Here is a 21,370-nt window from a genome sequence, read left to right on the forward strand (position 1 = left end):
ATTATGTGATCATTTATAATATAGAAATTATTATTGTATATGTATATATATTTATACACATATAAACTAGACTGTGTTTTCAAGGCTGGGAGTTGCTGAGAAGGAGCTGCAGTGGGGAGTGTGTGCTGAGAGGGCAAAGCTCAGGGAACCTAAGGCACCTTAGCCACAGCACAGGGGCTTTTCCCCACCTGCCTGCCCTGCTGACCTGCCTCTTTCAGGAAGCAGACAGCAGCGGCAGGAAGGGAAAATGACTGCTCTTCACAAGGCTGCAATGCCAGACGGTCCTGTTCAGCCTTTGAAGCCTGCCTCCCATCTCACCACCCCCAGGAAATCCCTATCCATGCTTGCCTAATGACACGTCCAACACGGTGAAAAATGATGTTGTGATGAATCCATTTGTTTCTTGGGTTCCATTTCCTGTTTTCGTCCCCTCTCTTCCACTTTTCGAATGTATTTTTTCTGCAATGACAATTCTCTATTTTGTCCCCATGCGCACCTATTTATCTTGCCACTGTAAACATCAGTGACAAAGTCCATATTCCTTTATGTATTTCTCATTCACCATTTTATTCACTTTTCATACTTCACTGTGTCTGAAGGCATGGGGGTTCAATTACCATTTCTTCTTTCATTCCACCTCATTTATTCTGTGTAGACTTTACAATTTTCTCTCTCAGTATTTTCTATGCTCTTCTCTTCACGTTTTCTGTTCTGGTTACTGGCTTGGCACTCCTATCTTGAGGTTTTTCTAATAGCCATTTCTTTTTTGTTTTTAATCCATCCTCATACCTCTTCCAGCCCTGGACACAGCTGTCAGTTACAACCTTAACGGTGGCCTCCACTCAGGAAAGTTGTCAAGTTGATAAATATTGATATCTGCCCTGCCATTTTACCACCACTTTTCTGCTAATGCATTTGGTTGGCATCAATCAGCTTCTTTGCCTTCTATGAGCGCCTGGTGTGGGAACTGGTCCCGATCTGTCACTTATAAGTAATCTGCTCCACATTTCATCAAGAGCTCAAACACAGAAAATATGGAGGAGAAGTAGAGGACAGAGAACCAGGCTAGCATGGCCCAGAGGGAAGGGAGACAGGGAGGTCCAACAAGGAAAAGTGAGGCAGCCGGACGTGTAGGAGAGACGCCCCCAACCCAGCCAGACCATTACTGCTGGGGACACCAGCCAGTGCTTAATGACTGCTGTGTCCTCTTTGGGATGTTAACCCTGCTTATCTCCTCCAAAAAGGCTCCCCAGGGATGAAGATCTACATTGACCCCTTCACTTACGAGGACCCCAACGAAGCTGTCCGGGAGTTTGCCAAGGAGATTGATGTCTCTTTTGTGAAAATCGAAGAGGTCATCGGAGCAGGTATGGCTCTTCCCTCCCTTCCTTTCTTCACTCTTGGTGTTTAGACATCCTCTTTCACCACTCTGGGTGATCTCTATCATCTTTCTTCCCAAAAGGTATATGTAAGCCATCTACAATGTGTGTCTAAGGATCTTCTGGGGACCTCGTTCATGGTGTCCAAGCTTATTTGGTGTTGCAGAGAAGTCAACTCTGGTTTTAAAAGATTCAGAAATAGCTCTGGAAATGGAACACCAAATGCAAATAAAGAGAGAGAAATAGGGTGATAAGTTGAGAAATGCACTTCTCTTTTCAGAAGCTGAACTTAGTATCCCAAGCACTGACTCCAATTGATCTCCATGGCTTTGGGCCAACGTTTATTCCCACACTTTCAGTTTTCCTTTTCTGATATACATAGATTTGGAGACAGACTATGATGAGCTAAAGAAGGACCACTATTTCCAGAAGAAAACTCACCCGTATCCATATTTTCTACAAAAGATCCACGATATGGATAGTAATATAAGACAGACTTCCCTCCCAAGAAATGCACGTTCTCATCCATCTTCCTACATTGGAATACAAACCCAGCCCAGCAGAGAATAACTGTGTGAGATGCTCTCAGGAAATTCTACCTAAAGGCTGGTCTAGCATATTCATCTTCCTTTAATAGATCAGTAGTTGAGTCAGTTGGATAATGGATCCAGCCTTATTGATATAAATGAGAAAAATATCCCAAAATATCATTCCTTTGGAAATAATCTCTTTAGTGCCCCCTCTGTGGTCTTTTCTGAATCTTCTTAAAAGATGTGTTTGCTTTGCATCCTCTTTCCTACTTGTGGTTCCTTATACAACATTCTTTGTCTTCTCTTCTTCTTTAAATCAGATTAGACATTGTTCGGGCTCTTTTCACTCATATGCTGTGTACTCCCATAGCTCCTATGTCTGAAAGTGCTTTTTTTTCATGTCAATATTTGGAGAGCTATGGGGTTGCCTCTTCCAATATTTTAAGCTCCATAAAATATGTTTAGTCAAAGTCTTCCAGACAGCCACTCCATATATTATCTTTAGGGGGAAAGTCACCCTCCTCCCATTCACTGCCTCTCTTAATGCGCTGAGGGGTCAAAAAGCCATCTGTGAAATTGGAAGTCGTATTTGAAAGCTTGCCCCATTAAGTCACATTCTCCTGCTCTGATTTCCCTCTTAAAGAGCTCCAACCTCATGGCATCCCTGTGGTGGGTGCTGGACCCTCCCTATAGGACACATGACCCTCTTTCTACCAACCTCTCACATGTTCCAGCAAGCTGACCATAATCTGATCCACATGAGTCTATACATATTTCCCATTGACTTTCATTAAATATGTTACTGAACCACGACTTTCACTTCTGTGCAGATAATTTTCTCTTCCCCGTTAGACACCAACAGACCTAAGGATCATGCCTTAGAAGGCTGGATCCCAAATAAACTGGATAACTTGAAGGGACTCAGATTTCTCCAATAAACTTGAAAGTGAAAGCTTTTGATCTCGTACCCTGCTCCTCTGTGTTGTTCATTATTGTTATGTCATATGGCAATGGTGCTAGTGATTTTAATGTTGTTATTTATGTCGAGTGCTTAGAGCAATGCATTCTGGACTGCATTTCATCCCAGAGAGCCCATGTCAGCCCCCCTCCCATCTTTGTCAGGGGAGGAGTTAAGAGCCTTCTCACTTTATGACCCTGCGGGGAGGTGCAGCTTGGAGTGAGCTCACCGACTGCTGGATGCCTATAAAAGGACAATCCATGGCCATATTCCATCGCTCACCTTCTATCTCTGGGTAGCCTTTGCTAATGCTGCCATGTTTGTGCGTTCTGCTCAGAGAAGACTTTGTCCCTGCCATGGTTTATCTGGTTCTGGGGAGGGATGGATACATGGAGCAGTTTAGAAGATGCCCAGCAGCTTGGGATAAAGTCTTCTGTCCAGTTGCTGCTGACTGCCTTCTACCTGATACCCATCTGCTTTCAATTCAGAAATCTCACAGCTCATCCCTGTGGGTATGAATTCACTATGTGGAACTTGATGCAGTTTCATCAGGAGACACTCCTGACTGGAGTGAGTCTCTCTCTATCCTCCGATTCTTCCTCTCTGTCACCACTCCTGCTTTTTCCACTCCTTGCCTCACTGAGCTTGACTTCACTTTATGCTAAAAGAACTGGTGTGAGTTGAGTTTTTTAAAAAAGAATTTTGTAAGGTAACATTTGTAGTGTAGTTGGCAATATTTCCCTTAGCCACCTGGCAGATTCAGCTCAGAGGACCAAATCTGGGTTCCAAAATGGTAATACAACATGAGAAGAAGAATCAGAAGTCCTTCCCTGTCCTTCATTTTGTTCCTTTCTCCTTCCCTCAACATGCTCTTATTAAGTACTTTTTGCTTGTAGATGTTGAGTCCCAGAGATGAACAGACACTCTCCTGCCCAGAAGGCTGATAGTCTTGTTGAGAAACAGGCCAGTAACATGTTCACTGTTTCACACATCCCACAACACAGGCAAATGTGAAGTTTGGGGCCAACAGAGAGCAGCGTCCAACTCCTTGTTCTGGGAGTGAGTGGGGAGATCAGGAGGACTTTGCAAAGAACGTCATCTTTGGCCTGAGCTTTTAAGGTTGAAAACTAGTAGGAAAAGTAAGTTTGGAGGAAACTCATGGGAGAACGAGACAGAAGAGGAAAATTAAATAACTTAACGAGGGAAATGACCATGGCCTTGCAGCAGTGGTGTGCTGAACCAGTTTATGCTACTTCACAGAAGCCAATTGTATGCATCATTTTGCAGCCCTGTGTTTGGTGACATCTTGGTAGTCTGATATCAGCCATGAGAGGAGTATTTACACCATGATAATTGGCAAATGCTACAAATCAAAGGTTTTGTTTCTTCACTTCCTGGAAAGCTGATAGTTTAGCACACCCCAGGCCTTCCAGAATGTGCAAGATAATTTCGAAGAGGTTGCAGAGGAACTGGCCCATTCCTGCTGCATATAGATCCAGAGGAGAGGGCTGTGTTTGTTGCAGGAAGGATTAGATTGAGAATTTAAAGAGATCCTCATTCATTAAACATTGATTCCATGCCTGAAACTGTGGTGGATGCTGAAAAGCACACTCAGCGCCTAATAATCCCTGCTGATGTGTTGACACAAAGTCCTACTCTGCAGGAGGAGGGGATGGGACTGAGAGGTAAGACAAGAGGTCAGAGAACACGCAGCCCTGGAGGCAGGAGTAGGAGAGGCTTGATGGCCAAAGGAAGAAGGCAGGGAAGAGGCACCTGGGGGGCCCCTAAGAACCTGGGGCTGCTGGATGGGCTGATGCTCTGTGTGGCACACTCTGAGAACAAGGCTGAGAGGAGGCTCCTACAGAGGGGATCCCTGAGGGTAGGTGACTTAATCAAGCATTAAGTCTGGAATCTAGCCATCAGGAGGTTGGGTATGGATTTTATCCTATATAAAACGGTGAGTGAGGTAGTCTCGGAGCAGGGTAGGCAGTAGAAATGAGGTGGGAGAAGAACCTGATGAACCTGTATTGATTGAACTTGAAAGGGTGATGGGAAACGTTTGTAAGAATTCAGAGGCATGTAGACCAGTTATGGGGCTGGGAAACATGGAAGAGGTTTGAGGTGGTCAATGCTGGAATCAAGTTTGGTAAGGAAGGCTGCTCTGCAGCAAATAAACCAACCTAAACCAGGAAGTACCCAAACATAGTGAATGAAGGGGCCAGTGGGCTTGATGGCTGGAGCTGACGGGGAGACATGGCATGGAGGTTGTGGCCTCCATGTGATGGCCATCAGGTTAAACACCTTAAAGGGAAAAGGGGGCTGCCTGGCCACCAGGGTGTGGGGACTGGTGGTTATGCTTGCCAGTAAAGGCCAATGGAATAAAATCTAAAAACTTTGGGGTTGAAGAACTGCACCAACCTCCAAAGTTTCTTCTACCATTGTTGAGGATAATAAACAAAGAAATCAAAATAACTGTGAGCCAGATATGACACCAACCAAGAGGACTGAATTACACTTGACCCTTGAACAACACAGGGGTTAGGGGCACATACCTCTCTGTATGGTTGAAAATCGATGTGTATAACGTGACAGCCAGCCCTCTATATCCACGAGTCCACATCCCTGGACTCAACCAACCATGGATTAAGTAGTACTATAGTACCTATTTATTGAAAGAGGTCTCTATGCTAGTGAACCTGTGCAATTCAAACTCTCGATGTTGATCAAGAGTCAACTGTATAATTAGTTCATTTATCATTATGTAATGTTTGTTTTGTTGTTGTTTAGCCATTCAGTCATCTCCAACTCTTTTGTGACCCTGTGGATTATAGTCTGCCAGGTTCCTCTGTCCATGGGATTTCCCAGGCAAGAATAATAGAGTGGATTGCCATTTCCTCCTCCAGGAGATCTTCCCAACTCAGGGGTCGAACCTGTGTCTCCTGCATTGGCGGGGGGATTCTTTAACATTGAACCACCAGGGAAGTCCCAATATTTGTTTAGTGCCCCTCTTTTATCACCATGCTCAAAGTTCCATGGGAGTGATGAAATTTGAGTGTCTCTGTTAGTCCCAAGCCTGGCCTGCAGTGGCACTAAGGTGCTCAGTTTAAAATGTCCTTGGAGGAAAATCATAATAGGGATAAGACTTTGAAGAACTGGGTATAGTTTGTGAGTATGCAGAGAAACCAGAGAGAGGTCACATGAGATTGTGAGTCATTCAGTGTTCTGAAACGAGCCTAGTGGAATGAGGAAGACTGACCTTTCCTCTTTTCCTTGCAGTGATGGGAATTATTGAAGTCCTTTCAGAGAGGGCATCTGCTATCTTTGGAGAATGTCAACTCTTTGAAACCATGAATCTGACTCATAGGAGTCACTCACAGGTCAGCTTCCATTGACCCGTGGAGTTCTGATCCACTGCTTGATTCTGATCAGTTTGAGCTGTAGACATGCCCAGAACGTAAACTAAGGCTTCCACGTATACTTGGGCCCTAAAGCATGAATGGTGTTCCTGGGTTGTACAGTGGGCAACCTGCATAACTGTTTGTAGCAGCCCTGAGCACAACAATGAAAATATAGGTAAAGGTGTCACCAGAAGGGATCATCAAAGGGAGACATGCCCATTGTATTTTAATTAATAACTCCGCCCGCCCACTTACTCCAGCAGATGCTGACCCGGCATTTCCACAGATGGTTAGGTGAGAGGGCTGGATAAGGAGAGTTGGGGAGAGGGAGTCTGTGGTGCATACGGATAGGATGGGGCCAGCAAAGACCCATCTCTTCTTTGTGAGGAAGTGAATGGGTTTCTTGGTGATGATTTGGTAGAAAATGCCAATACTGGATAGGAGTCACAGCAGGGAGGGTTTCTAGATTACAGTTCAGTCGCTCAGTTGTGTCTGACTCTTTGTGACCCCATGGACTGCAGCACGCCAGGCTTCCCTGTCCATCAACAACTCCCGGAGCTTACTCAAACTCATGTCCATTGAGTCTGTGATGCCATCCAACCATCTCATCCTCTGTCATCCCCTTCTCCTCCCACCTTCAGTCTTTCCCAGCATCAGGGTCTTTTCCAATGAGTCAGCTCTTCTCATCAGGTGGCCAAAGTATTGGAGCTTCAGCTTCAGCATCAATCCTTCCAATGAATATTCAGGGCTGATTTCCTATCGGATTGACTGCTTGGATTTCCTTGCAGTCCAAGGGACTCTTAAGAGTCTTCTCCAACACTACAGTTCAATTTTTCAGTGCTCAGCTTTCTTTATAGTCCAACTGTCACATCTATACATGACTACTGGAAAAACCATAGCTTTGACTATAGGGTCTCTAGAGGAGCAAAGTAAATAGATGTTGTCAGTAATTATAATTAATATAGCTGGTATGCACTGAACACTCACCATGTGCATACTTCATTCAGCCCTCATAATGACCCTGTTAGCCCTGTGAGTTAGTGTGTGTGTGTGTGTGTGTGTGTGTGTGTGCACATGCACACAAGCACTCATGCATTTACATATGCATTTGTAAACTGGTAAGGATGGTGGCTCATATGTTAAAGAATCTGCCTACAATGCAGGAGACCCAGGTTTGATCCTTGGGGTTGGGAAGATCCCCTGGAGAAGGGAATGGCTACCCACGCCAATATTCTTGCCTGCAGAATTCCATGGACAGAGGATCCTGGTGGGCTACAGTCCATGGGATTGCAAAGAATCAGACACGACTTGAGCGGCCAACACTTTCACTTCTCTTTTCAAGGATATCAATATTAAGTGAACAACTGGCCAAAGGCTATGTTACTGGTTGAGTTAATAGCAGGGCAAAAATTGAAAGCCAGATATGATTGATCTTAATCCAGTGAATGTAACTCCCACACTACCTTCCACTTTTGTCACTGTCCTGGAAAAGAGCAGCTAAGTATACAGAGACATTGCTTCATGTCAAGCTCTACCTAGCGGTTTGGAATGCCCAAGCCACTGGCTGGGAATGGCAGTACTGTCCTAGAATTCATTGTGCCCGTATGGTGATGTGAAGAGCATGTTCTTCCTAGAATACCTTTGTCCCATCCTCTGGTCCTCCTATTTTAATATAATCAGTTATTCACTTAAGAAGGCTAAAAATGAGTGCCACAGTATTTAGTATTTTTAATTGTATGTGCTTGCTTATGTTAAGTACTTTCCTGATGGCTCAGATGATGAAGAGTCTGCCTGCAATGCAGGAGACCTGGGTTCAATCTAAAAATAATAATATCTGGGTATATGGTTGTCTAATGACTACAAGAAGCTATGAGAAAAGAGAAAACTAGATTTACCCTCACCATTTAGGTATTAGGTATTGTGAGCATCATGGCTACTAATTAGAGTCATTTAATTTGCCAACCCCAGTAGCCTAGTAATGGGTACCTGGGGAACTCCGCTGAGAAGGAGAGGTGGGATTGTGATCAATTAGTAATGTCTATTCTGAGTATAGGATCAGGAGGTGGTGGAATGCCTGCCATGGTTTTACTATCCCTAGTTTAGCCATAACCTATCTTACGCAGGCTAGTGTCATAAAACTTGCTATAAATCATATTTTTAAACGTAGTTTAAATGAATTCTTTAAAACTTTCTTTTCTGGTGGAAGCTTGAATTAGTTACACGAAGCTCTACTTCCCTTTCTCCCTCCCTGAGGCAGTTTGTGACTTCAAAATGCTAAAGAAAAGAGTACAATTGTGTGTGGATCCGAGCAGCACATAGCCAACAGCTAGTGCTTGAAATACCTGCTGGCAGGTTGGATGTTTCATTTCCAAAAATTGAAAATTCTTTCCTTCTGATTTTATATATAATAGTTGAGGCATTTAATGCTGCTAAACCATTTTTTTTTTCTCTCTGCCTCATTTTGTCAAGGAAGATAGGGAAGAGGACCTGGCAAGGAGCTGAAATTTGTAGGGAATCATTTTAGCAGCTGTCTGGGAGGGCAGTGACAGGAACTGGCAAAATGACCCTCAGCAGACAGCTTTGAGGCCTGCAGTTCTCAAACTAGAGCCAGGCATCAGAATCAGCTGGAGGCAAGTTAACACCCAAGTCACTGGCCCTGCGTGCTGAACTTCTGATTTAGGTGGGTAGAGGTTGGGCTCCAAAGCTGCTTTTTCTAATAGGTTTCCAGGTGACGCTGGTGCTGTTGGGCAGGAATCACATTTTGAGAACCACTGCTAAGAGCCACTGGCACTAAACTGGCCTGAAGCTGAAGTTGGGTCCTAGCCAAGAGGAGATTTGGTTCCAGGAGAGGATCCAAGGTCAGCTGCAAAGAACTGTGCCCATCACAGTTCAGCCAGACCAAAATTAGGTTGGCTGCCGTTACTGTCAGTTAAGGAGCTGCATAGAAAGAACTAACCATAACCACTACTCAGTCATTTCCTATAAATATCTATTTTAAATATAATTCTGTGAATTTCCCTGGCAGCCCAGTGACTAGGACTCAGCAATTTTATTGCCATGACCCAGGTTCAATCCCTGGTTGGGGAACTAAGATCCCTCAAGCCACACAGAATGGCCAAAATTAAAATTATGTGTATATCTATGTGTGTGTATATATATAGGCTTCCCTGGTGGCTAAGTGGTGAAGAATCCACTTGCCAGTGCAGGAGACGTGGTTTCTATCTCTGGGTCCAGAAGATCCCCTGGAGAAGGAAATGCAACCCACTCCAGTATTCTTACCTGGGAAATCCCATGAACAGAGGAGCCTGATGGTCTACAGTCCATGGGATCACAAAGAGTCAGACATGACTTAGTGACTAAACAACAACAATGTGTGTGTGTGTGTTTATGTATAGTATGTGTGTGTGTGTGTGTGTGTATATATATATATATATGTATATATATATATATATATATGCTAACACACACATATATATATGCTAATACTGAATTTGTTGAAAATAAGTTTTAGGGGTTAAGAATTTTTCTTAAAAATATGGAAAATTGATGGCTATGATTTGGAGCTCGTGTGAAAGGAAGCTTTTTAGAGTTCATGTGATGTGTCTGTGTGCTCAGTTGTGTTTAGAAATTCAGATCATGGCAAATCAAAGCACCACAAACCTCAAGTTCTGGCCCTAATGGCAGGAAAGTTGTCCAAAAATAGTTCCCTGAACATAGTACATGAACCTGAAGTCAAAGACCACAGGTGACAGCAGTCAGATTGTAAGTGACGGATGGCCTTAATTTTCTGTTTATTACTAAAAATGGTGATCAACTCCAGTTCCCTACGAGCCTGTGGGGGTGCTAGAGGGGCCAGAACCCGCAGACTTTAGTGCACAGGCCTTTCCTGGAGACACTGTCCATGCCCAGATACCTGGCAGGGGGACTTCTCACCACCCTTGGCAAGATGCCCTACTTTCTTGGCTGCAGAAACCCTTTTCTCTTCCATTCTTCATTCCCCACCCCTCGTTTGTGTTTTTAAAATCACCACCCAGCTGTATCTTCAATAGTCTGGAGTTTGCAACGCACTTTCTCATAGACCCCACACCTGGGAGGGCCCACAGTTAATCAGTTCTTTTTGTCCAACAGAGCTGAGAAACCTGAGGCTGAACAAGGGAAGCACCCTGCCTGAAGTCCAGGGGTGGTGCCAGGATGAGGGGGTGGGGAGTGGTGTAGACTCAAGTTTCCTTCTCCAGAGTTTCTCCTTTTGGCCAGAGTTTGCCCCAGGTGCTCTGGGGGCCCCTTCATTACGTGGTAGAGGACAGCCTCTGAGTGAGAACGGTGGATGAAATGACTTCCTTTGCAGTTGCTGGTTTGAAAACCTCTGGGCTTGGAGAATATGAAGTCATTTCTTTGTCAGACACCAGAAAGGAGTTATTTTTACAGAATCACAATCCTTGAAGTCACTGCTTTACAGTGATTATGGAGCAGATTTTCCAAGAGCAGTAACACTGCTATATGGTAACCATACAGAACCCATCTCTCCCTATCCAAGGAGAGCACTTTTTTAAAATCACTATTTTTTTCTTTTTTAGAGCAGTTTAGGTTCACAGGAAAATAGAGTGGAAGGTACAGAGATGTCTCATATAACCCCTTCCCCCACACATACACAGTCTCTCCCTTTGTCAACATCCCCAGGCAGAGTGCTCCATTTATTACAAGTGGCAAACCTACACTGATACATCATTATCACCCAAGGTCCTTAGTGCAGGATCACTCTTGATGCTGTGGGTTTAGACAGATTTATAATGGTAGGCACCCCCCCCCCATTTAATTTCTTACAGAGAAATTTCACTGCCCAAAAAATCCTCTCACGTTTTTACTTTATAATTTCAAAAAACTATATGATGAGACCCCCTATAGAGGATATAATTTAGAGCTAAAGCGTTAGGAGTGCTACACCTGAAGACCAGTCAGCCACAAAGGTTAAAGAATGACATGACATTTGTCGATTAGGAAAGGAATGTACGTGGCCCACACTGTTCTGTGTAGATAGGACTTTGCGATGCCACACCTTCACCCACATCTTCCTTCCTTCTCTTCTTCTTCTTTCTCCCCGGTCACAGCTACAAAGCCCACCCTGTGTGTTAGACCCTGTGCAGTGAGAGGCAGCTTATATGCAAGCACTGCTTTCAAAAGAATTCAAAGGTGTAGGGATGAATTCCAGGTACTCCAGGGCCTTTGGCAGTTCCCTGATCTGTTTGAACATGCTTGGGTGGTTTTGAGCCATGGCCCTCAACTTTGGCTGCTCCTCAGACCCCCCTGGGCAGCCAGGCCTGACTTCGTGGACCTGTGACCTATGCACAGGCCCCCATACTCAACACGGCCCGCGCTCAGTTTAATGCTCTGCCACCACAGTCTTAAAATTCTTAATGAATTCTGAACAGTGGGTCCTGCATTTTCATTTTGCACCAGGCCCCGCAAATTATGTAGCTGATCCTGTGGGCTGCTTTTAAATATGTCCATGCCCAGGCTGCACCCAGACCAACTAATCAGAATTCCTGCAGGTGGGATCCAGGCCCCTGTGCTTTGTAAGCTCTCTGGGGGGTTGCTGTGAGAAGCCATCCTTGAGAATGGCTTGTATAAAACAGAAGTCCTCAACTATGGGGTTTATGTGTATGTTGTGGGGAATAGTAAATTCACCCCGGGTGCTTTTACAAACTCCCAGACTAATGTGTAGAAATTGATAAATATTCTGATTCCTAAATATTCTAATCTTACCTAGCAAGCCAGGCAAGAGCTTTCCATGAGTATGCCATTTGTCTAGAAGATAGCCCCACTGTGCTTGCTGTCCCCTTGTTACTGCGTCACTGTGACAGTAACTGCATGTGGATGGTTAGGACCTGCACGGTTGGAGCTCAGTGGTCCCTGCATGGTAACTTCCCCCAGCTCTCCTTCCTGTGGCACTGCTCACCGAACACGCCTTCTGAGAGGTGATGTGACAGGAAAAGGTATGAACTATGGGCAGCATCCCTAACTCTGCCTCACAGCTGTGGGGTCTGAGGCATGTTTCCTTTGTGCCTCAGTTTCTTTATTAGTAAAATGAGTATAATAATACCCAACTCATAAAGGTGTTGTGAGAATTAATGAGATAAGGCATGCAAAGAGCCCAGCACAGTGCCTGGCATATAGGTGGTCAAGACATATCGGTGTACTATCTACCCCAAGAAGAAATATTAGCATGCTTTCCCCTTTCTCTGAACTGTGTCATTTTACTGAAAGAAAGTAGAACTCATTAGTACAATAATAAGAAAGAAATACTGATATTCTTCCGTTAGGATACTTATTAAATATGCGTATATATTCATTCGGTTCTTAGTTATTGAATACCTACTAGGTCAAGGTGTCAGAGAATTGATTGCATGTATAGCTATGCACAGGCACCCATTATATACATACAAACTTTGTCTTCTAAGTCTCCTGCATTGGCAGGAGTGCCACCTCGGAAGCCCTTGATCAAAGTGGAAAGTGTAAGAGAATTAGAATAAGCATGAAAAGGAGGAGAAGAAAGAGAAAGTACAACTAAATAAAACCCGGTGAACAGGAGGGGAGTTCTCATGCCCTTGGTCAATCTCTGAATCCAACAAGAAAAAAGTTACCTCTTCTTTTCTGGTAAAAACTCAGCTAAAGAAAAACTACAGAGTTTTAGTTCCAAGAGCCCTCACACCTCACTGTTGACCTTGATACAAAAGACAGTCTCTCCACTTCTACTGGGGAATTGCACATGACTTCACTTATGGCTCAGCTGGTAAAGAATCTGCATGTGCAATGCAGGAGACCTGGGTTCAATCCCTGGGTCGGGAAGATTCCCTGGAGAAGGGAAAGGCTACCCACTCCAGTATTCTGGCCTGAAGAATTCCATGGACTGTATAGTCCATGGGGTTGCACAGAGTCGGACCCAACTGAGTGACTTTCACATTCACATATGTAGAGACACAGCCATATATACAATATATGCAAACATGCATATAGACACATGTATATCCATGCATAGATACATGTGTATACACACATATGCATAAATGCATATACATACACACAAATATGTACATATGCAAGCACACACATATATGACAGGTAGTTAATTATTCAATACTTTTCTTTAAATTTTACTCAAACTGAAAAATCAATGCTTATTGTAACAATTTTAACAACAGAAAAGCAACTAAATTAAGTTTACTAATCTATACTCCCCCATTCCTATTCCCACCATTCCAGTGCAACCAATTTTTTAAACAATTTGAAATTTAAAATAAATTTGCTATGAGTTTTTTCCATAATGTTTTTTGACATACACACACAGACCTCAACCCGGGCATATTCTACAGGCCACATTCTTAACTTTCTCTTCTTTTCTGATTCACTTAGCAATACAATGCGGACATCTTCTGAAGTCAGTATATCTCACTCATCTATTAGTCTTCAGTAGCTCACAGCATTCTGCAGTATGCTCTTTTTAACCATTTTTAACGGTTCTCTTTTTAACCATTCCCCTGGTTATGGTCATATGGTATTTGATGTTAAAGGAGATGCTGCAGTAAACAGTCTTCTTTAAAAATGTTAATACTGGTACTTCTACTTATTTTGGATAAGACAGAGATAGAGCCTTCAGCAGTTTGTAACCCAAGGGTGGGCAAAGCCAAACAAATAATAATAAATGTGATACCCCGACTTCTAGTGCATGCCTGCCACATACCAGGCAATGCAGTGGGTGCAAGGTGCGGATGTGAATGGGACTTGGTCTGACCTCAAACAGTATGATCATGTATCAAAACCAGTATTACACCTGCTGTCTATCTTAAGTTCATGCTGAAATCTTCCTAATGGTGCTTAAGACAACCTCTACTCTAGCCTTAGAGTCTAAGAAGTCCCATTGACTCTGGAGCAGCTTTACATCCAAAGCCCTTTCATGCAGCTTCCTTCCAATCCATGCAGCAGCAAAAAAAAAAAAAAAAAAAAAAAAGTCCCATCTAAATCACAGATGTTAACTTGCTTTCATAATTCGGCCAGTAATTTATCTGATTGCTCACAGTTTGCTCCATCATCGTCTTCCAGAAGCTGAAAGTGACAAAGAAATTTCTCCTGGCAGAAAGACATGTTTCTCCTATCAGGCCTTTGACACCCATCTTTGTGATGCACTTACAAGTAGATTCTAAACTGCTTCACATGAAAGCACTGAAGTTACAAAACCAAGTTAAATCATGACTTTTGAAAGCACGTGAACGGGATTCAACAGATTTTTTAAGCAGCTGTGAAATAGTGTCACCAGAATTGTTTTTACTCCTGGTGGTTTTACTACAGAAATGTTTAGATGCTGCAGAACCCATGGAGGTGTGCTGCTCGTGTCTACTTGAAAAAGCCGCTTTCTGTTCAGCTGCCGGGAGTGCAGGTAGCCGCCAGCTTCCCACCTCAGTGCCTTCAGGGTCTACCTTCGCTTTCCCGCAGAGCCCAACTCTTTCTGGCAAAACCCCAGCCAGTGACAGAGCACAGTGGGATGCTAGGGTAGGGTCTTTTGGGACGGACACTGTTTATTCTGGAGCTCTTCATTGGGTTGGATGAGACTGTCAGGTCTGCATTGGGGCTTGGGCAGTTCTGCTTCCTCTCCCCTTTATCCTGTACAGAGTCTGCTAACTTCCCTTCCTAACTCCTCAGTGTCTGCTTCTCAGGGACCCAATAGACACAAACACTTTCAGGGCAATGTAGGAACATAAACACTATACATCTCATTCAGAGGACTGGAGGACCTGAACATGTCCCTAGCCCCTGGACATTCTTATACTAGGCTCTGCTAAAAATGAATTATGTTTCTGCCACAGTGAAACTGACCATTTCATCTCAATTGTTCAGCTGGGATACAAATGAAAAACTAAACGTGAGGAAAAATAAACCCGTGTAGAGTCTGAAATTTCATTTCAGTTATCCAAGCTGTCTAAAATCCGAGGTAAAGAACGTATTTGGGTATTTCTTCTGTGTTTGCCATGAACTGCCAAGAGCCAGGCCATCACAGTTATAATGAGAGGTCACTCATTCCTTTTTGCCACTCTAATCACTGTTCCACTTGGAGCACTATTGTTCCTGGTAAGCTGCCTCCCCTCATGGCAGCACAGGATGAGGAGAAAGCGGGTTATAATTGCATTCTTTTTGCAGGAGAGTTTGGAGAGGTGTACAAGGGGCGTTTGAAACTTCCAGGCAAGAGGGAAATCTATGTGGCCATCAAGACGCTGAAGGCTGGGTACTCAGAGAAGCAGCGACGGGACTTTCTGAGTGAGGCGAGCATCATGGGGCAGTTTGACCATCCCAACATCATTCGCCTGGAGGGTGTGGTCACCAAGAGCCGGCCAGTCATGATCATCACAGAGTTCATGGAGAATGGCGCTTTGGATTCTTTTCTCAGGGTAAGAACTGCTCAGCTTACCTTTACCCTTCAGAGTAACAGCACAGATGATGCTGGTGCTTGTGGGAGCTGGGGGACCGTGGTGGGCTGGGAAGAAGTGTCCACATGAGGACCATCTGCCACTTAGGAATCCCTGATGAAATACAGATAGGCGTTGGAGATGTTAGCAAGGTTAACAGATTTTTTGCTAAAAAGAAAGAACAAAGCAGAGCATGTGGACCCCTCTGTAGAAGGATGGCACAGAGCCAGGCCTCGATGAGTAAGAATGAATAGAGGACAGAGAATGGCCATCGGCATCCGTATGAATCATGGAGATTGAAGAGACTTCCAGCTGCTATGCTGTCCTGCGTGATTCATGCAGACATCAGTGACCATCTCTGCCTTTTCCCCAGCACAGCCGCCCTCCCATTCAGCTCTCTTCATTTGCAGTTCAGAGATAAAACACCTTGCCCTTATCTGATACCTGGGCCACCTGGCCTCTGAGGAGGTGCTTCTGGGCAGGACACAGGAACAATGTGTCACAAGTGTCCACAAGTCTTTTCTGGGGTTGATGGAGAGCTGTGGCTCCCACCCAGCCTGGAGCAGGGATGGGGGCCCCAAAGGCCTATGGCCAAGAGATCTATAAAGGACCATTGTCAGAATACCCAAATGCAGCCACAGTAGAAGCACTTTCATTTCTATGGGGCATCTCAGAGCTACTCAGAGAGGACTTGCATGAGTGTGGCCATAGCGCTCATGTCTGGGGGATAGAAGCTGTCTAACCACAGGCCATGGAGCAAGGCCTGCCTCAGACCAAAGGCTTAGCGGGGGAGCCTAGGAGCAAGAGGGTACAGGGGCAAGGCCTTCTGAGAAAGAGCTTCAGGGTAGTACCAAGTAGCTGGCTATGCATGTCACCAAAGCTACCAAACAGTAGCTATGGCTGCAGATCAAAGGACTATTCATTGAAACATTCACCAGGAGTCAGTCATTGAAGCATTCACCAGGTGACTGCTCTAACCATGCCCTGTGCTGGGAACTGGGCCTATACTGATGAGAGAGAGATTGCTTTAATGCCGTGGAACAAATCACCCCAAACTTCAGTGACTTAGCACAATACGATTTAGTTTGCTCTTAAGTCTGTAATTTGGGTAGGCACCTCTCTGTTCCATGTGTTGTCAGCAGGGGCAGCCCAAGGGCTAAGATCTGGAATCGCCCAAAGACTCATTTACTCATCTGTCTCATAGTTGATGCTGGGTGTCAGCTGGCATCTCTCCACCTGGCCATCTCTGGCTCCCTCACAGCAAGCTGGGTGCTCAGAACAAGCATCCTGAGCACAGAAGGCAGAAGCTGTATCAGTCTGTAACCTAGTCTGAGCAGTCACAGAGCATCCTTCAACCAAGGTGGTGAGCCCACCCAGATTCACGGAGAGGAAGCCCTCCCCACATTTTGATGGGTACTGCAACCTGATGTCTTCTTACACATAATGGATGGGAAGTCCTGCTATGTCCATCATAGAGAATGCAACCTGCAGAGATGCCCCTGCCCCCCAGGACCTTCGTGCCCTAAGTTTCCAGTAATCATCTGCCTGGATTGTACTTTTTGTTTCTATGTATGAAACACAGAGGTTTCACGTATGTGATGATGGGCTTTCCTGGTGGCTCAGATGGTAAAGAATCTGCCTGCAACACAGGAGACCTGGGTTCCATCCCTGGGCTGGGAAGATCCTCTGGAGAAGGAAATGGCAACCCACTCCAGTATTCTTGCCTGGAGAATCCCATGGACGGAGGAGCCTGGCAGGCTCCAATCCCTGGGGTGACTTTTTGTTTCCATGCATGAAGGACAGAGGTATCACATATAGTAGAACTGAAACCTTCTTGAGAAAGCCAGGGATGGCTTCAAAGAGGAGAGAGAACTTTTCTAATATTAAAGAAGGAGGAATTTGCCAGACAGCAGATAGGCTGACAGAACAGTAGAGCTGCGTATTCAGAGGCTGAAGTCAGGGTGGCCTGTTTGGTAATCTGTCAGCAGTTGCATGGTGGCTCTGAAGCCCAGAAGTAGAGTTTAGGGGCTTCCCTGTGTATGGGAAGCTGAGGACTTGTCTAGAAGCTGCACTGTACATATTGAAGCTGCCTGCGCAGGGGGAGCACACGCTTTATGCTCGTCTGGGTCGATAGGCAGTAGTGGCTTTTGTTTGGCAGGGTGGAGGGGCAGATGATATAAGTGATGGGGCCCATGTAAACTTTGCGTGGTACAGCCTCCTTGAGGGTGTGGGATATACTTTGTGTGACCCCAGCACCTAGCACTGTGAGCACTGAGTAGAGGGTAGTGGAATGAAAAACCATTTCGGGAGCAAAAGCATTTGGGTGTGGCAGGACTGAAGGAGCATCCTGAGTGTGCAAGGATCTCTTGTCCTTGTCACCAGACCTCTTGTGTCACAGTGGGGCGTGGACCATGCTCCCCTGGGGGCATTCCTTCATGATCAGATTGCTTATGAAGACAGTCCAATAAACATGAATAGGTGGTGATGTTAGAAGAAGAAGTATCTTCTGGAACCAGCCTCCAGACCCATTCAGGAGTCATTTATTTCCTGCAAGTCACCTGTCTGTGCTTCTCAGAGACTCTCAACACAACCTGGGAACTGAGATCAGACTCTCTCCCTGGAACATGCAGGCGAGCAAAGTGATTCATTCTCAGGAGCCTGCAAAAAGTCAGAACTCTGCGCTGCTGCTCTGCACACACCTGTTTCCATTTGGGGGGCACAGGATGTGGGGACAAGTTGGATGCCAGTTATTTTTCATGATGATGCAGCCTAGGCAGTGGGAGAAAAGCTCGAGGTGAGAGAGGAGCACAGGGAAATGGAGGGGAAAGATGGCAGATAGGGAGCGGCCAGAGCAGGCAGCGCCAGGAGGGGAGGGAAATGAAGCGTGTCCGACTCCCTGCGTGGTGTAGAGGCAGGTAATCTATAAATCTAATTTCAGCCTTACTACCAGACCCTGGAGCATAGCAGCATTAATTGATGTATCTGCTGCTTGATAAAATTGAAAAGTGGGTCATCAGTTCAGTTCTGCAGGGTCCATCTTCTGGGAGGTAGTATAATTTTAGGATCACCATTCAGAGAAGAAAGGAAAAGGGTCCGACTTCAATTTGTGCACCTGTTCTCTCCTCCCCCAACCCCACAAAGGGGCCCCTTCACACCAGATGTAGTAGCTTTGGATTGTAGCCATGCCTCCAGCTCTGAGTCAGGGTCTCAGAGACTTTGGGCATCTAGGGTCCAGTGAAGACATCAGACACCACTTCTCACAGTCCACTCAGTGCTCCTCTCTCATTGCAGGACTTAGAATCCTTCGCATTATGGAGGGATTGGAAACATTGTTATTGTTTAACTATACATTCAGTAGGATCATGATTATTCATATTTTTAAAAAATGTGCTATGGATTAGGTAGCATGCAAATCTATAATTAAATATTTCCTTTGGCACTCAGATTCAGGGGATTCAATCTGGTAGCTCTTCCATCATCTTAGGCACAAGTGCTGAAGCCCTCCTCAATGCCTTATGCCCTAGCCAAGAAGGTTGGCCTGCTTTGTAAGGCCCTCATGGCTAAAGCAAGGCTTTGTGGTTATTGCTGGTTCATTCAAAGATGGCCATAACTGGGAAACTCTTAAAAGTCACTGAGCAATGTCAGTTGGGGGCATTTATCATTCATGGGATACTCATTCATAGGCTGGAGCTAGACGACAGCAAGCCAGTTGTCAGGAAGAGAATCCCAGATTGCAAGTTCTGAGACCAAGGCCCTGCTTTGGGCTCTGCTATGAGTCACCATGTGGCCTTGAGCAAGTCTGTTAACTCAATTTCCCAATCTATAAACTAAAGGCATTGAGCTGGATGGTCTTGAAAGGGCTCTTTCAGGTAAAAAAAAATCTATGATTCATTCTCTTCAAACAAATCAAATAAGGGTTTCATTTCCTGAAGTGGGTTTGTCAATGAAAGTTGAAATACCTAAATCCTTCCTGTCTAATAAAAGGGCCAGCAAGTGGCTTCAGTGAATTTGCAGAAAAGCAATTTCAGCAGAAAGCATTTTGTGAAGGGAAGAAAGTTTAAATCACTTCACCCAGTCTGTATTTCTTCTATAAACTGTTTTTACCATGTGCTCAGCATGGAACCAGATCCTTTCCCAGAGTTCTAAGAAATCTGGGCTATTTTTTTTTTTTCTATCTTGTTTATCTTTGTATGTTGATGTTCATTATCTCTGGAAGTTCTTTTGTGGAATTTTATATCAATGAACTGAATATAAAACAGCTGGACATGTCAGAAAAACTTAATGTTCATATCTCTAAGTTTCACCATGATTATGAACTCAGCTAGTGTGACTGTCTTATCATGATATGTGATTTCCCTGCAGATCTTAAAGAAAAAGTATTGCAGAGTTAGCATCAGTTCAGTTCAGTTGCTCAGTCATGTCTGATTCTTTGTGACCCCATGGACTGCAGCACGCCAGGCTTCCCTGTCCATCCCCAACTCCCAGAGCTTGCTCAAACTCATGCCCATTGAGTTGGTGATGCCATGCAACCATCTCATCCTCTGTTGTCCCCTCCTCCCCCTACTTTCAATCTTTCCCAGCATCAGGGTCTTTTCCAAAGAGTCAGTTCTTTGCATCAGGTGGCCAAAGTATTGGCGTTTCAGTTTTAGCATCAGCCCTTCCAATGAATATTCAGGACTGATTCCCTTTAGGTGGAAAAGGCACTGAACAGGAATTAGAAAAGATTCAGATTAGCATAGCATATTTGTGGTTCACATCTTTCCTTTCTATTTCTATGGCAGACATGGCAGACATCATTAATCAATCATAGCTCTTCTTCCTACAAAGCTTATACACAGACTTTTCCACACAGGCAGTCATTCCCAATCGATCAAAGATGGAATGTCAGTGGAGAAGCAATTTGTTGTTTGGACTTAGATTTTTTTAATAAATGAATATCACACAGAATGACTTAAGGCTGATCACTTAAACTTTCTGGACTTCTTTTATCTTCTGTATAAAAACAAAGTAATATCACCTGCCTTGCCTACTCCACAGGACCAGTGTTAAGGATGAAAACATATTCCGTGAAGTATGACTTGCCATACAAAAACCAAGGAAGGGAAGAAGTCAGAGTTTATAGATTAATTGATCCTAACTTCGGGCCTCTGTTATTAGGTCCTACTACAGTGCAGGGATGTGTGGGTCGACAGTGGCCTGCTGCAGGGTCGGGGGCACTGAGTGCCTAAGTGCATGCATGGGACCTTTGGAAGGAGGTCACCATTAACTTCATTACCTCCACCATAGTTTGGCCTCAGGTCAAACAACAGGGAGGGAACACAGCCCTGCCCATCAATGGAAAATTGGATTAAAGATTTACTGAACATGGTCCCACCCATCAGAACAAGACCCAGTTTCCCCCTCAGTAAGTCTATCCCATCAGGAAGCTTCCACAAGCCTCTTATCCTTATCCATCAGAGGGCCACAGAATGAAAACCAGAATCACAGAAAACTGACCAAACTGATCACTTGGACAACAGCCGTGTCTAACTCAATGAAGCTGTGACCCATGCCATGTAGGGCCACCCAAGATGGACGGGTCATGGTGGAGAATTCTGACAAAACATGGTCCACTGGAGAAGGGAATGGCAAACCACTTCAGTATTCTTGCCTT

The 21,370-nt window shown here is 44.7% G+C and overlaps 1 protein-coding gene across 2 annotated transcripts in view; it reads left to right on the plus strand.

Moving 5' to 3' along the window:
* EPHB1 (EPH receptor B1) overlaps positions 1–21,370 on the plus strand; it is a 451,560-nt gene that overhangs the window by 372,787 nt on the left and 57,403 nt on the right. For both annotated transcript variants that reach the window (XM_043874863.1, XM_043874864.1), the window contains 2 exons: positions 1,245–1,367; positions 15,452–15,699. In XM_043874863.1, the coding sequence (XP_043730798.1) occupies positions 1,245–1,367; positions 15,452–15,699 (371 nt within the window). The remainder of the gene's footprint in view (positions 1–1,244; positions 1,368–15,451; positions 15,700–21,370) is intronic.

This window comes from Cervus elaphus, chromosome 19, assembly GCF_910594005.1.
Source record: "Cervus elaphus chromosome 19, mCerEla1.1, whole genome shotgun sequence".
NCBI lineage: Eukaryota > Metazoa > Chordata > Mammalia > Artiodactyla > Cervidae > Cervus > Cervus elaphus.